Below are 16,765 nucleotides of genomic sequence, written 5' to 3'. Positions count from 1 at the left end.
TTATTACTTCCTAGGTTTGTACATGCTGCTCTACATGGGTGTTTGCTTTACTAGTTTTAACTTTCCTTGACAGCTAATGTGGGGGTAACCTCTCTCTATAATTTCTCCATGGAATTACTTTTCCATGTTTTGAAGCTTATTTGTATTGATTGACTGTTCTCTCAATTATTGGTGGAATATTTTACACATTATGAATGAAAACACACACAACCTGATGCAATAGTCTACAATATTTGTTTTTTGTTTCACAAAGCTGTTTTTGGCTACTTCACAATCATCAGGTACAAAGGTACTTACATGGTGCGATGAAATTTTATTAGCTCAAAGATTTTAAACTAGTGCATCTACAGAGTATCTCCATTTCCAGAGATGGAAAATGTTAACGTTAGGTTTTGGAATAAAACAAGTGGGGTAATTTCACCGTTAATCCTATGTAAGATCCTCATGGAGTCACACCTAGTGATGCGTGGCTGGCGGCCACGGGGCCCCGAGCTGAGTCCTGGCATGGCTTCCACTTACTTATGCCAGGCTCCTCACTTTTATCTTTCCTATCTGGCCACCCTCGGCCAGCTCTTGTTCTTTTCCGACCCTGACGCTATTAGGTTTCGAGGGCTAGGGGTCTTTCATTTTCCAACCCATACTTCTCATGCAGCGTCTGACCCGGAGCGGGCGGCTGCAAAGGGCGTCTGTATCCGACGTTAGGGGCGGCCTCCGGAACTGCGGAAGGCAACGAAATACCACCGCAGATTATCTTCCCTGCATAATGCAGTCTCCATTTTATGCACAAAATATGGCTTCCTCTCATGTTAAATCAGTGTCCGGAGGTAAAATAGTCCCCCATTCGGATCTCCGGGGGGGACAACTTGAAAGGAGGCAAAAAATCAAAACGAGAATTGGTACCTGGAATGTCAGAACTTTGCTAGAAGCAGGAAAACTAGAAAACCTTAAAAGAGAGATGGAAAAGAATCATATGGACCTCGTAGGTGTTGCTGAGGTACGATGTAATGGACATGGAGAGTTGCAGTCAGATGAATATGTATTCTACTACTCAGGAGGAGAAGTAAAAGGAATTAATGGAGTAGGAATGATTATGACAAAGGAATTGGCTAAATGTGTGGAATATGTAGACTATGCAAATGACCGGGTTATTGGTGTAAGGCTGAAAGGAGCACAAAAAGATTTACTGATTGTCCAGGTGTATATGCCAACTTCAGAACATTATGACCAAATTGTAGAGGAAACGTACAATGTAATAGAGAGAATAATGGACGAAAATAAAAAATGCTGCAAAATAGTAATGGGAGACTGGAACGCCATTGTGGGAGAAGGGAAAGAGGGAAACATAGTAGGCAGTCATGGTCTTGGAAAGAGAAATGTCAGAGGTGAATGGTTAATTGACTTCTGCAGGGAAAGGCAGCTGATAGCGGCAAACACATGGTTCAAGAACCATAAGAGGAGGCTCTACACTTGGAAATCACCAGGGGATAAATACAGAAACCAAATCGATTTTATACTGGTAGAAGAAAGATACAGGAATGGAATCAAGAAGGTGCACACATTACCAGGTGCAGATATTAATAGTGACCACAACTTACTTATAGCAGAAAAGGCAGAAAAAGGCGACAATGGTGAAGAAGTGGGATCTAGAGAAGATAAGGTCCAACAAAGAACAAATTACAGCAATGCTGTCCCGGGATTTTCTAAACACATTACGAGACAAAGAAGCACCTGATAATGCCAACGAGTACTGGAATATGCTGAAAGAAGGAATCATTAAAGCAGGACAGCAAAATACAGGATATGTAAAAGGGAAAAGGTCAAAAAAACCATGGGTCACACAAGAAATGATTTCCAAGATGGAGGAGAGAAGAAAATTGAAAAACAAGAACATTGAAGATGCAAGAAAGATATACCGAAGGTTAAATAACGAACTGCGAAGAGAAACAGTGCAGGCTAGGAAAAAATGGCTAAAAGAGGAATGTGATGAAATTGAAGAACTGGTCAGGAAGGGAAGATACGACTTACTAAACAACAGAGTAAAGACTATGACATGGGAACAAAACAGAGCAGGAATTGCTACTATGGAAATTTTGAGTAAAGACGAAGAGGTAGTGTACAAAGATCGTGACGATGTCCTCCAGAGATGGGAAGAATATATAAACGAGCTATATGACACAAATAGCAAACCAGAAACTCTGGAACTTGAATCACACAACAGTGTAAGTGATGAAGAGAAAGGACCGACCATCATAATGGAAGAAGTAAAGTCTGCCATTGCTGCAATGAAAAATGGCAAAGCAGTAAGTACAGATACAATACCGGGAGAAATACTAAAATGCTTGAACCACAATGGAATAAGAGAAATATTGAGGTTATGTAATATAATATATATGACAGTGGTGAATGGCCTGAGGACTTTTTGACAACAGTAATGATTCCATTACCGAAAAAACAAGGAACCAAGAAATGCAGCGAGCACAGGACAATCAGCCTCATTTCACATGCAGCCAAAGTGATGTTAAGAATAATTAATAAAATACTTGAAAAAGTAATAGAGGAGAATCTCCGCGAGGAGCAGTTTGGCTTTAGAAGGAATACTGGCACCAGAGATGCAATAGGGCTCCTACGAATCTTGGGAGAAAGGTTTATTGAAAAAGGAAGAGACCTATATATGTGCTTCATCGATTTAGAAAAGGCATTTGACAATGTGGTTTGGGACAAGCTGGCGACTATTATGAGGGAAAAGAGAGTGGACTGGAAAACCAGAAGACTTATAAACTCATTATACCTTAATCAAAAAGTTTCAGTTAAAGTGAGAGGAGAAAGTACAAACTGGATCAGACTAGGGAAAGGAGTAAGACAAGGATGTTGTTTATCACCTACTCTTTTCAACCTGTACGTGGAAAATATGATTGACCAATGCTCATTAGATGACAAAGGAGTAGAAATTGGAGGAAGAAGAGTAGGGTGCTTGAGATTTGCTGATGACATGGTCCTTCTAGCCACAGGGGAAAAAGAATTACAGGATTTGGTGGACACCATTGCAACTAACGGAAGAAAATATGGAATGAAAATTAACACAAATAAAACAAAAGTATTGGCAATAGGAGGAAATAAGGAAATAAAAATTGTGCTGAATGGAGAAACACTAGAACAGGTGCAAAATTTTAAGTATCTTGGATGCAGGATAGACACCGACTGGAAGTGCACCACAGAAATTAAAACAAGGATAGCAATGGCAAAAGAGGCGTTTTATAAGAAAAGGAGAATCTTCTGCAGCGGTCTGGACAGAGAACTCAGAAAGAGACTCATAAAATGTCTTGTATGGAGTGTTCTTCTATATGGCGCTGAAACATGGACTATGAGGAAAAAAGACAGAGAAAGGCTGGAGGCTTTTGAGATCTGGACATGGCGGAAGATGGAAAGAATAAGTTAGATGGACAGAGTAAAAAATGAAGAGGTACTGAGAAGAGTGCGAGAGAAAAGACAGTTACTAGATGTAATAAAGAGAAGAAAAAGAAATTGGATTGGGCATATATTAAGAAAGAATGACGGACTGATAAAAACAGTTTTAGAAGGTTATGTAGAAGGGAAAAGGAAGCGAGGAAGGAAGAGATTCCAGATACTGGATGACATGATGGACGGTACAACATACAGCAGCCTTAAGAAGGAAGCAATGGATCGCAGAAAATGGAGAGGCAAAGGACCTGCTAATATAGCAGATAACTGATGATGATGATGATGAATCCTATGTAAGATTATTTAACAAAGAGGAAAGATATGGCATACTAACTAATGAACTATATACAAATTACAACAGTTGCTCATAGAAGAAAATAAATGGAATAATAAACTTTGGTGTCATGTTCCAAAGATCTGGCTGAAAAAAATAATCTTTACTTTAAGGAACACAACAGAAGTTAGACACTTAGGAAATGAGAGACTACTATTACAGACCACTTGCTTAAAGAAGGCTACAATTGCAAGGTGATACATGAAGTATTACATCACACCCATAAAGGAACGAAGATGGGCTATCTTGAAGTAATGGAAATTAATAAACATATGGCCGTCAACTGAACCTTGGTCCTGAATGGCCAGACACAGTTCTCTTACTCGCCAATTCTAACTGCAGGTACTATTCATAATCCCATCCAGGTCATGTTGTAAATTACCCCTCTTATTCACAAGTCTCATTTTGCTTTATTGTATTTACTTTAAATTCTCTTATTGTGTTAAAAAAAATTAATTTGTATAATCACAGCTGCTTCAGTCATTATCTGCATGTAATTTAGGAACTATTAAAGGCAAGATTATTTTGTTTAGCCATATTTTTGGAACACATAACCAGAGTTTATTATTCAATTTATTTTCTTCTATGAACAACAGTTGTAATTTGTATATAGTTCATTAGTTAATGTTTCACATATTTTATCTTAGTTAACCAATCTTACACCGCTTTTACATTGAAATAATCCCTCTTGTTTCATTCCTAAACCCAATGTTAACATTTTTTTATCTCTGGATATGGAGATACTCTGTAGATGCACTGGTTTAAAATCATTGATCCAACAAAATTTCATTGCACTATATGTTGTTGTTGTTGTTGTTGTTGTGGTCTTCAGTCCTGAGACTGGTTTGATGCAGCTCTCCATGTTACTCTATCCTGTGCAAGCTTCTTCGTCTCCTAGTACTTACTGCAACCTACATCCTTCTGAATCTGCTTAGTGTATTCATCTCTTGGTCTCCCTCTACGATTTTTACCCTCCACGCTGTCCTCCAATGTTAAATTTGTGATCCCCTGATGCCTCAGAACATGTCCTACCAACTGGTCCCTTCTTCTTGTCAAGTTGTGCCACAAACTTCTCTTCTCCCCAATTCTATTCAATACCTCCTCATTAGTTATGTGATCTACCCAGCTAATCTTCAGCATTCTTCTGTAGCACCACATTTCGAAAGCTTCTATTCTCTTCTTGTCCAAACTATTTATCGTCCATGTTTCACTTCCATACATGGCTACACTCCATACAAATACTTTCAGAAACGACTTCTTGACACTTAAATCTATGTTCGATGTTAACAAATTTCTCTTCTTCAGAAACGCTTTCCTTGCCATTGTCAGTCTACATTTTATATCCTCTCTACTTCGACCGTCATCAGTTATTTTGCTCCTCAAATAGTAAAACTCCTTTACTACTTTAAGTGTCTCATTTCCTAATCTAATTCCCTCAGCATCACCTGTCTTAATTCGACTATATTCCATTATCCTCGTTTTGCTTTTGTTGATGTTCATCTTATATCCTCCTTTCAAGACGCTATCCATTCCGTTCAACTGCTCTTCCAAGTCCTTTGCTGCCTCTGAATTACAATGTCATCGGCGAACCTCAAAGTTTTTATTTCTTCTCCATGGATTGTAATACCTACTCCGAATTTTTCTTTTGTTTCCTTTACTGCTTGCTCAATATACAGATTGAATAGCATCGGGGATAGGCTACAATTCTCTCACTCCGTTCCCAACCACTGCTTACCTTTCGTGCCCCTCGACTCTTATAACTGCCATCTGGTTTCTGTAAAAATTGTAAGTAGCCTCTTGCTCCCTGTTTTTATCCCTGCCACCTTTTGAATTTGAAAGAGAGTATTCCAGTCAACACTGTCAGAAGCTTTCTTTAAGTCTACAAATGCTAGAAACGTAGGTTTGCCTTTCCTTAATCTTTCCTTAATCTTTCTTCTAAGATTTCTACGGAATCCAAACTGATTTTCCCCGAGGTCGGCTTCTACCAGTTTTTCCATTCGTCTGTAAAGAATTCGCGTTAGTATTTTGCAGCTGTGACTTATTAAACTGATTGTTCGGTAATTTTCACATCTGTCAACACCTACTTATCTTTATACCTGATGATGGCGTAACAGCCAAAAATCGTTTTGTGAAATAAATAATAAATATTATAGAATATTACATTAGTGCTACGTGAGTTTTCATTCATTTTGAAGTTTACTTTCTGTAGGCATCGTGAGCTTCTGCCAAGTGCAGTATTCCTCGTCACAGTGGCGGATTTATTGATTGCAGGCACCCGGTTCGCTCAAATGGTGATGCGTCTGGCACTAGTGAAGATCATATCCAGCGGAGTGCAGGTGGTGCCGGCCGAGGATACGCCCACGCCGCCGCTGAGCTTCAACAAGTACTCCTTCATGACTGGAACAGTGGGCGGGATCCCGCTCTGTTTCAAGCGCGCACCTGACGCTGCGTAGGCGCTCGAACGCATGGGAGCTGAGAGCGCGTCCGCACTTGGGAAACTGCGTACAGATCACCGACGGTGGCCTGCTATCCCTGGGCCCTCTTCAGAGGATATCCCTCCTCTGTGTTCTGGATGTGACGCGCCGGGTGATGATCCATGGTACACAGGAGGGAAAGCTGGCTTAGGCTGGGCACTTCCCACGCATCTGGAGTTGGAGAACTACTTACAGCCCCCCGACGATCAACCACTGCCCTCAGGTCCACTTTGGAGGAGGTTACACTTCTGTATTCAGGATCCACTGTACACAGAGAGCTGACTTCCAGGTGGTTGAATGCAGAGCACACGTCAAGACTTGGGGAAGTGCATGCAGTCCACCAACGGTGACCCGTTGTCCTCGGACCACCTTTGGAGGAGCTTTCCCTACTGTATTTTGGATCTGCCGATCTAGGTGACGATCCACTGTACACATTAGGGGGAGCTGGCTATGTGGTCGCCGTGAATGCACAACGGCGCTTGGGGTTGGCAGATATCAGGTTGCTTGTGAATATGTTACAGCGTCGCAGAGTTTCACTGTAATTAAGTTTACGGCTGATGGACGAATTCACTTCGCAAATACAGTATCCTTAGGCATGCTTAGGCTGATAACAACTGTATTTAGCAAATCATATGGATAATGTGTAGTGGTTTAGTAGGTGAATATTTATCACACATTAATTCATAGAACCATCGACGTAATAGATATGTACTGAACAGCTTAACTGCGCCAAAATTCTGTGGATGTTAGATCATCAGATGCTACGAATTTATGCTTGGTGCTGGGCACAACAGCATCACTTTCATCATACAAAGAATCTGCACTTGAAACTTACTTGTCAGTTTCGTAGCATATAGCCATTAGTAGGATCGCAAATATAAAGTATAAAGAGTAAGAAATAAAAGTTTTATACTAGGTACACATACTTAATATAGTCTAATGTCACTAAATAACAAGTATACACTTGTTATACTCGTAAATGCTTTGTTGACGCGGTCCGAGCATGGGCCATCTCAGTGATATCAAGATCAAACTTCATACAACGTATCGTGTCAAGTGCTGATGCTACTTTGTTTGTTAGTAGCTTTATCACTTTACACAATACTATGAACAAGGTCTGTTTCTGTTTCTGTCAAAAAAGCATTTCTACTCGTAACAAGTGGATATTTGCTATTTAGAGAAACGAGACAATCTTAAAGGGATGCTGTGCCTCCTTCGCGACATTGTGTCTCAAGTTAAACCAATTTCTGTTCTTTTAAGTCCTAATGCTCTATTTCGATGCCGCAATCGAAGGGCTGTTGTGCAGGAATCCGTCAGATCGAGTTTCAACAGTTCACCTCTGGGCAGGACTGATGATTTTGTTAACCGCCAATGACCTCTCGCTGTAGTCCTCCAGCCAGCGGAGGCCAAGATCTTAGTGAGATTGTGTAGTCAGGGAAGGAAAGCGTGGAGACTGAGTTGCAACCGCTGACGAGCCATTGGCCCTCCTCTGGGCGTCATGAAGGTTGATATCTCTTTCTCGCCGCTAATTCCTCCACCATTGCACGTTTCACCGTCCGTTATATGGGAACAATGATTCTAACTGTCGGATATCTGTCAGAATTTGCCATTTCATGTGATATCAACTGTTTTGTAAGTGTTATTGTATGATGTTAAAATAAATATTTGTCAAAAATAAAGAAGGTCTTCTTTTACACAGACTTGCACACCAAAAAGGCACTACAGAAACTTTTCCAATCAATGTGTGCACTTACTATGGGGGCTCTTCTTCGCCCCTTTAAGTGCAACTCCGGATTAAGTGAGTAATACGTTTTTAGTCTGTTGTTCGAACAAGAACTAGCAGAAGTACTATATTTCAGTTAAGGAAGCTGTACGAACTAGTTCATTTTGTACAAGAGAAAACACATATCGTATCTACTTTTAAATAATTTATGGGATTGATTTGCAAAATTTTGGTGGATCCAAAAAATAGTTATAAAGGAAATTTGATAAAATCATATCCTGGGAAAAAAGTCAAGAAACTGACGTACAATGCTCATCCGATATATTTATGAGGCACTGACGTAGCTTTTATATATTTCATTTATTCTCCTTTCAGTACCGATATAGCATAGTACAAAATCCTAATTAGACCAGACTTATAGATCAATGATCTGTATACGTCAGTTTAATTTATAATTTCTTCGAAATACTAGTGAAATGGCCTGTAGCTCGGAGCTAGGAGTGGTAAACTTCTGAACTCAACAAATCAAGAAAGAAGAGAGACTTTATTACAACTGTTAATCGCCTCATCGGAATTCAGACAATACTGAGAAAGAAACTTCCTGGCAGATTAAAACTGTGTGCCAGGCCGAGCCTCGAACTCGGGACCTTTACCTTTCGCAGGCAAGTGCTCTAACAAATGAGCTACCCAAGCACGACTCACACCCCGTCCTCACAGCTTCACTTCTGCCAGTACTTCGTCTCCTACCATTCATTCTGAATACTGAGGAAGATAATATTTCAGGAAACACACAATTATTTTGCCTTCTTCCAAAAGAGGTGTTACAGGAACCACCATAAAGATGTTAATGAATAACACAATGAGAATGACACTTCAAGATATTCTCTTAAACAATGAAAGACAATTTTAAAATAGTGCACTATCGGATTTTAAATCCCGCAAAAAATTACAGAATCAGTAACAATAGAATTTACAAGTTTCACGACTATTTACCGTTATTAAACAGGTGAGATAACAAAATGTCCAACTCATACGTAAACAATGAAAATATTAGCAGTATTAAATCACAATTCAAGAAGCTGAGTCGGTCGCTATGGCAGAGCGGTTCTAGGCTCTTCAGTCCGGAACCGCGCTGCTGCTACGGTCGCAGGTTCGAATCCTGCTTCGGGCATGGATGTGTGTGATGTCCTTAGGTTAGTTAGCTTTAAGTAGTTCTAAGTCTAGGGGAGTCATGACCTCAGATGTTCAGTCCCATAGTGCTTAGAGCCAAGAAGCTGAAAACAAATACACTTGGTTAAAAAGCATAGACATAAGCTTAACAACAGAAATTAATTACAGATCGCACGCCGAAAGGTCTCATAAGGCCCCTTCAGACCTTGACTGTCAACAAAATAGGTTTTCATATTTCGGCTCAGTAATCTTGAAAACAATTGTGGCAGCTTAACACGTGAGCATTTAAAAGGGAACAAACAATTCAAAAGATTAATTTTTCACGGCAATTTTAACTCATGTGTCTTTAAAAGGAAAGACTAAATTTAAAAATGACTGATTTTTTTCATGCCCAGCCATATTGTACCAAATAATAAGAGTCTCAGTTTACCAAGGTACTACATTTTACAAGTGGGCATTAGCATAACTTAAGCATTTTCTGGGCATTCGGAATGTTGATCAACACTGAGACCTTAGACAAATATGAAAGTCACTAATCAAAGCTGGACAGTACCCAAGTAAAATTTCTATAACAAGGCCTCGCTCAAAGAAAAAGCGTTTTCGCTAATCACAACAAGTACTTTTGTCATACTTAACGAAAGAGGATCACAGATTTATTTCTGTGTCAGTCCTTGGTTGTACAGTATAAGGGGCAATCAAAAAACTTCCGTTCGGAACCCACACCAACCTCTTGCCATCCTGACGGTACTTACATACCCGGATCGGAGTTGCGCAGGGTTCCAGCAACGCCGTCAAACGGAAACTTTTTGGTCGTCCCTGAAAAATACTGGCAGTTCAGCATCCACAAGCCGAAGCAGTAGAAATGACAAACGTGCCCACTACGGAGTTGTGAACCTGCAAGCACAAAGGCAATGGGAAGCAGTAATTCCTCGAATGTCATAGGCCCACTTTTCACTGTTCAAGATCACCATTCTTAACATAACAAACTGGACCTGTCCTCGGTGAACAACGCTAGTCATCACGGAGAAGAACAGGTAAACATTGAGAGCAGGAGAGGGCGCACTTGCAATTAAATCTGCTCAGCGAGCGCTTATGCTGCCTCTGATGGTAGACCGACGAACCCATCGCTGTAACATGAAGTACAGAGAAGTTTTATGAGCGTCAGGTATCGATACTAGCGCATGCAAGTCTCCATTGCCCTTCCCTTAAAAGGAAGCGTAGGGGATACGCACTAATATGATTAAGGTATAGATTGTGGTTCAGCATCACAGTTATCAGGCCCAACCTTAAGCTGACTTATATATGTCCCAACTTTTTTCTTGGTGGCTCATTCCTGGACATGAAAGCTGACTGGCAATGTAACCTTGATGGAATCGAATTGATCAACAAATTATGGGAGCATCTTGGCTGAAATCATCTGATCACCCTTACTATGTGCCCATAATTTTTTTTAAAAAGGCCACACCACCGACTTTTAACAAGATAGAGCAGGATATGTAAACATCAACATAGCGGGTGTTATTCTACAGGTTTCACGAACTGCTGCGTTAAAGGCAAAACTAAGTCAGTGGTCTCACTTCACATGAGAATCAGTGTGAAAAATACACTCCTGGAAATGGAAAAAAGAACACATTGACACCGGTGTGTCAGACCCACCATACTTGCTCCGGACACTGCGAGAGGGCTGTACAAGCAATGATCACACGCACGGCACAGCGGACACACCAGGAACCGCGGTGTTGGCCGTCGAATGGCGCTAGCTGCGCAGCATTTGTGCACCGCCGCCGTCAGTGTCAGCCAGTTTGCCGTGGCATACGGAGCTCCATCGCAGTCTTTAACACTGGTAGCATGCCGCGACAGCGTGGACGTGAACCGTATGTGCAGTTGACGGACTTTGAGCGAAGGCGTATAGTGGGCATGCGGGAGGCCGGGTGGACGTACCGCCGAATTGCTCAACACGTGGGGCGTGAGGTCTCCACAGTACATCGATGTTGTCGCCAGTGGTCGGCGGAAGGTGCACGTGCCCGTCGACGTGGGACCGGACCGCAGCGACGCACGGATGCACGCCAAGACCGTAGGATCCTACGCAGTGCCGTAGGGGACCGCACCGCCACTTCCCAGCAAATTAGGGACACTGTTGCTCCAGGGGGATCGGCGATGACCATTCGCAACCGTCTCCATGAAGCTGGGCTACGGTCCCGCACACCGTTAGGCCGTCTTCCGCTCACGCCCCAACATCGTGCAGCCCGCCTCCAGTGGTGTCGCGACAGGCGTGAATGGAGGGACGAATGGAGACGTGTCGTCTTCAGCGATGAGAGTCGCTTCTGCCTTGGTGCCAATGATGGTCGTATGCGTGTTTGGCACCGTGCAGGTGAGCGCCACAATCAGAACTACATACGACCGAGGCACACAGGGCCAACACCCGGCATCATGGTGTGGGGAGCGATCTCCTACACTGGCCGTACACCACTGGTGATCGTCGAGGGGACACTGAATAGTGCACGGTACATCCAAACCGTCATCGAACCCATCGTTCTACCATTCCTAGACCGGCAAGGGAACTTGCTGTTCCAACAGGACAATGCACGTCCGCATGTATCCCGTGCCACCCAACGTGCTCTAGAAGGTGTAAGTCAACTACCCTGGCCAGCAAGATCTCCGGATCTGTCCCCCATTGACCGAGCGAGGTGGCGCAGTGGTTAGCACACTGGACTCGCATTCGGGAGGACGACGGTTCAATCCCGTCTCCGGCCATCCTGATTTAGGTTTTCCGTGATTTCCCTAAATCGCTTCAGGCAAATGCCGGGATGGTTCCTTTGAAAGGGCACGGCCGATTTCCTTCCCCATCCTTCCCTCACCCGAACTTGCGCTCCGTCTCTAATGACCTCGTTGTCGACGGGACGTTAAACACTAATATCCTCCTCCTCCTCCTCCCCCATTGAGCATGTTTGGGACTGGATGAAGCGTCGTCTCACGCGGTCTGCACGTCCAGCACGAACGCTGGTCCAACTGAGGCGCCAGGTGGAAATGGCATGGCAAGCCGTTCCACAGGACTACATCCAGCATCTCTACGATCGTCTCCATGGGAGAATAGCAGCCTGCATTGCTGCGAAAGGTGGATATACACTGTACTAGTGCCGACATTGTGCATGCTCTGTTGCCTGTGTCTATGTGCCTGTGGTTCTGTCAGTGTGATCATGTGATGTATCTGACCCCAGGAATGTGTCAATAAAGTTTCTCCTTCCTGGGACAATGAATTCACAGTGTTCTTATTTCAATTTCCAGGAGTGTAGCAATAATAATAAAAAAATTCAAATTACAGTGGACGCATTCGGCAGTGGATGGGGTACTACACTGACGCAACAAAAGTCGTTGGCTTGCGATATGTACTTATACAGATGGTGGTAGTATCGTGTACACAAGGTACAAAAGGGCAGTGCACTGGTGGAGCTGTCATTTGTACTCAGGTGATTCGTATTCATGAGGAAGGGTTTCGGACTTGATTATAGCAGCGCGAAGGGAATTAAGACTTTGAACGCGGAATGGTAGTTGGAGCTAGACGCATGGGGCATTCCATTTCGGATACCGTTAGGGAATTCAATATTCCGAGATTCATAGCGTCAAGAGAGTGTGGAGAATACCAAATTTTAGACATTACCTTTAACCACGGACAACGCAGTGGCCGACGGCTTTCGCTTAGTGACCGAGAGCAGCTGCGTTCGCATAGCGTTGTCGGTGCCAACAGACAAGCGAGACTGCGTGAAATAACCGCAGATATCAGTGTGGAGCGTACGACGAACATATCCGTTAGGACAGTGCGGTCAAATTCGGCGTTAATGGGCTATGGCAACAGACGACCGACGCAAGTGCCTCTGCTAACAGCAGGACATCGCCTACAGGGCCTCTATTGGGCTCGTGACCATATCGGTAGGACCCTAGACGAATGGGAAACCGTAGCCTTGTCAGATGAGTCTCGATTTCCGTTAGTAAGAGCTGATGATAGGGTTCGAGTGTGGCGCAGACCCCACGAAGCCATGGACCCAAGATGTCAACTACCGGGTGCTATAGACTACACTGTTTAGCGCCCATGACACCACATCCATCCATCCATCCAAGATGTCAACTGGGTACTGTACAAGCTGGTGGTGACTCCATAACGGTGTAGGAAGTGTTTACGGGAATGAACTGCGTTCTCTGTTCCAACTGAACCGATCATGGGCTGGAAATAGTTATGTTCGGCTACATGGAGGCAATTTCCAGCCTTACATGGACTTTATGTCCCCAAACTACAATGGAATTTTTATGGGTGACAATGCGCCATGTCACCAGGCCACAATTGTTTGCGATTGGTTTGAAGAACACTCTGACAGTTCGAGAGAATGATCTGGACACCCGAATCGCCCGACAATGAATGCTATCAAACATTAATGGGACATAACCGAGACGTCAGTTCGTGTAAAAAATCCTGCACCGACAACGCTTTCGCAATTATGGACGGCTATAGAGGCAGCATGGCTCACTATTTCTGCAGAGTACTTCCAACGACTTGTCGAATGCACGCCTCGTCGAGCTGCTGCCCTTCTCCGGGCTAAAGGAGGTCCGACACGATATTAGGAAGTACACCATGACGTTTGTCAGCTCTGTGCAACGTGTGGTCGCAATTTGAGAAACTGCATTATTAAAGCAAACATTGTTAAATTCCTGTGACAAAAATGTGTGCGCATTGTCACTTACCAGAACCTTCGGCATCCTAAAAACAGAAAACAATTTTGCCACACGCCTGACTGTAACTGTGGTTGTCATTACTTTACTAGAAACTAGCCGAAAAAAAGGAGTAAATGAGCCAACCACAACAAACGTATACCTGTTAACGTCTTTTGTATGTGGAAGAGGCCCCAGAAAATCGCCAAAGAACTTGTCCTTCGGCTTGTCTTCTCGGCTGGAATGCAAGAAAGCTTCATGGGTATTTGAATTAGTCTTAGCCGTTGTACAGTCCTGACACTAGTCACCTTATTTCCTTACGCCATTTTTCAAATTCTCTCAAGTTGGATGCTCCTTAATTTTCATGTTTGTTGCGTATGCACCCAAACTGCCCCCAAATAAGGATTCGTGAAAATACTTAAGAATAGCTGGAACCAGTTTTTTAGGGAGACATACCTTAAATTTGCCATCATAGCAGGTATGGTAATACAAAAGACCTTTGTTAGTAGAATATCCTGAAATAAGTTGACTGTCATTTAGTTGCTGTTTGATGTTACTTAACTTAGCATCTTGATTCTGTCTTTTCTTCAAGTTACCAAATAACGATGGCATTTCACTCAGGATTTTAGAAAAACATGCAGGTTCGTGGATGACTTGTGGCTGTTCGATCATTTTTGGCTCACACTGAAACATACGACTAAGAGCATCAGCGAATTGATTATCGGTACCCTTAATATTTGTAACTCGAAAACAGAAAGCAGAACCCCTGACGTGCTACCGGATAGTCCCACCCATTTTGCGGGCCTGGCCTATAGCCAGCTCAGTGGCTGGTTATCCGTTTCTAGTTGGAATTGCTTATGCTCTAGGTAGAACTTAAATTTCTCAGTAGTGAACAGGACAACCAAGGCTGTGAGCCAGTACACTGAATATTTAATTACCGCAAATGAAAAGTCCTTTGATGGATAGGCTTTCCGTTCACCATTACAGTCCCAAAGTAACACTGTGGCTATTCTGGAATTAGGTACGTCAGTCCGAAGAACAAACTCATGCTAAAAATCAGGAACAGCCCAGATAGGAGTGCTATTTAAAGCCATTTACAAGGCATCGAAGGCAGGTTGCTGGGCGTCAGTCCACCGTAATTTTTCTCCCTTCAGACGGAATTGATTTAAAGAAGCAGCCAATGGGGCAAAGTTAGAAATTAATTTTCTAACAGAATTTACCGTACTTGTAAACCTAGCCATACTTTTCTTCTACACTGATCATCCAGAAAATTATAACCACCTTTGACACGGATAATAGCGGCCACACGTCGTGGCGTGGATGCAATGAGGCCTTGGTAGCTCGCTGGAGGGAGCAAATCTGCATATACAAGACACCTAATGCCCGTAAATTACGGGGAGATGGCGATAAGCTCTGATACCCGTTCACTCACGTCCCAGGGATGTACGTGCTCTGTGTATGATACGTCTTGGGAGTCATAGTGCCTTGCATGAGCTCCACTGGACCAGTGGATGTCCACGTGAATGTTTCTAGAGCACAATGGAGGCGCCCCCAGCTTGTCTCCGTCCCGCAGTACAGGTGTCAAGGAGCTGTTCCCTAGAACACGATGGATTCGCGCCCTCCCGTCGGCATAGTGGAGAAGGTATCGGGATTCATCAGACCGTGCAACGCTCTGCCACTGCGCCAACGCCCAGTGCCGATAGTCACGCGCCCATTTTAGTCCTAGTTGCCGACGTTGTGGTGTTAACATTGGCACATGCATGGGTCGTCGGCTCCGAATGCACATCGTTAGGAGCCGGCCGGTGTGGCCGAGCGGTTCTAGGCGCTACAGTCTTGAACTGCGCGGCCGCTACGGTCGCACGTTCGAATCCTGCCTCGGGCATGGATGTGTGTGACGTCCTTAGGTTAGTTAGGTTTAAGTAGTTGGGGTTGGGTTGTTTCGGCGAGAAGGCCAGACAGCGAGGCCATCAGTCTCATCGGATTAGGGAAGGACGGGGAAGGAAGTCGGCCGTGCTCCTTCAAAGATACCATCCCGGTATTCGCCTAGAGCGATTTAGGGGAATCACGGAAAACCTAAATCAGGATGACTGGACGCGGGATTGAACCGTCGTCCTCCCGAATGCGTTTAAGTAGTTCTAAGTTCTAGGGGACTGATGACCTCAGATGTTAAGTCCCATAGTGCTGAGAGCCATTTGAACCACATCGTTAGGAGTGTTCGGTGCGCTATGTATTCAGACTCACTCATACTCTCCTCAACATTAAAGTCTGATTTTAGTTCGGCCACAGTTCGCCGCCTGTCCCATTTTACCAGTATGCTCAACCTACGACGTCCGACGTCTGTCATAAGGGGTGGTTGCCCAAGCCCACGACTACTGGACACGGTTTCACCTTGCTTTCGCCATGTACTGAAGATATCATAGCATTCCTCGAGTACCCGACAAGTCGTACATGTTCTGAAATGCTCATGCCAAGCCTCCAGGCCCTCACAATCTACCCTCGGTCAAACTCAGATAGATCGCGCGCCTTCCCCGTTCTACAAACTGACAGCGCGCTCGCTGATACTACATGCACCGTGCGTGTTTCTGAGTAGCTGTCACTCCTCGTCAGGTGACGCTGCTATCGACTGGACGGGTTTATATCTATAGTATGTTGGTGGTCATAATGCTCTGGCTGATCAGTGTACTTAGGCGGAGGAAATTGATACGTAGCCTTAGTACTATAGTGATCAATCCCATACCATCAGACGAGACAATGTGTCACAAAACGGAGATATCAGTACGAGCTAAATTAAACTAAAAAGTTTGACAGGTAGCCCGGCTCGTCGCGAAAAGCGCAAACTCTGGCCAAGACCATCAACTAGTTGAGGAACGACTGTACCGCATACAACAACATCCACATAGTTGT

General features: G+C 43.7%; 1 protein-coding gene across 1 annotated transcript in view; it reads left to right on the top strand.

Annotated features, from left to right (window-relative positions):
* Positions 1-7,946, top strand: part of LOC126094907 (cytochrome P450 6k1-like) — a 72,681-nt gene extending 64,735 nt beyond the window's left edge. The window contains exon 8 of the mRNA XM_049909546.1: positions 6,065-7,946. Coding sequence (XP_049765503.1) covers positions 6,065-6,246 — 182 coding nt within the window. The 3' untranslated portion in view covers positions 6,247-7,946. The remainder of the gene's footprint in view (positions 1-6,064) is intronic.
* Positions 7,947-16,765: the final 8,819 nt, after the last annotated feature.

Source organism: Schistocerca cancellata, chromosome 8, assembly GCF_023864275.1.
Source record: "Schistocerca cancellata isolate TAMUIC-IGC-003103 chromosome 8, iqSchCanc2.1, whole genome shotgun sequence".
NCBI classification, from domain to species: Eukaryota; Metazoa; Arthropoda; class Insecta; order Orthoptera; family Acrididae; genus Schistocerca; species Schistocerca cancellata.
Note: the sequence above shows the minus strand (reverse complement) of the source record. Positions and strands in the feature narration are given on the sequence as shown.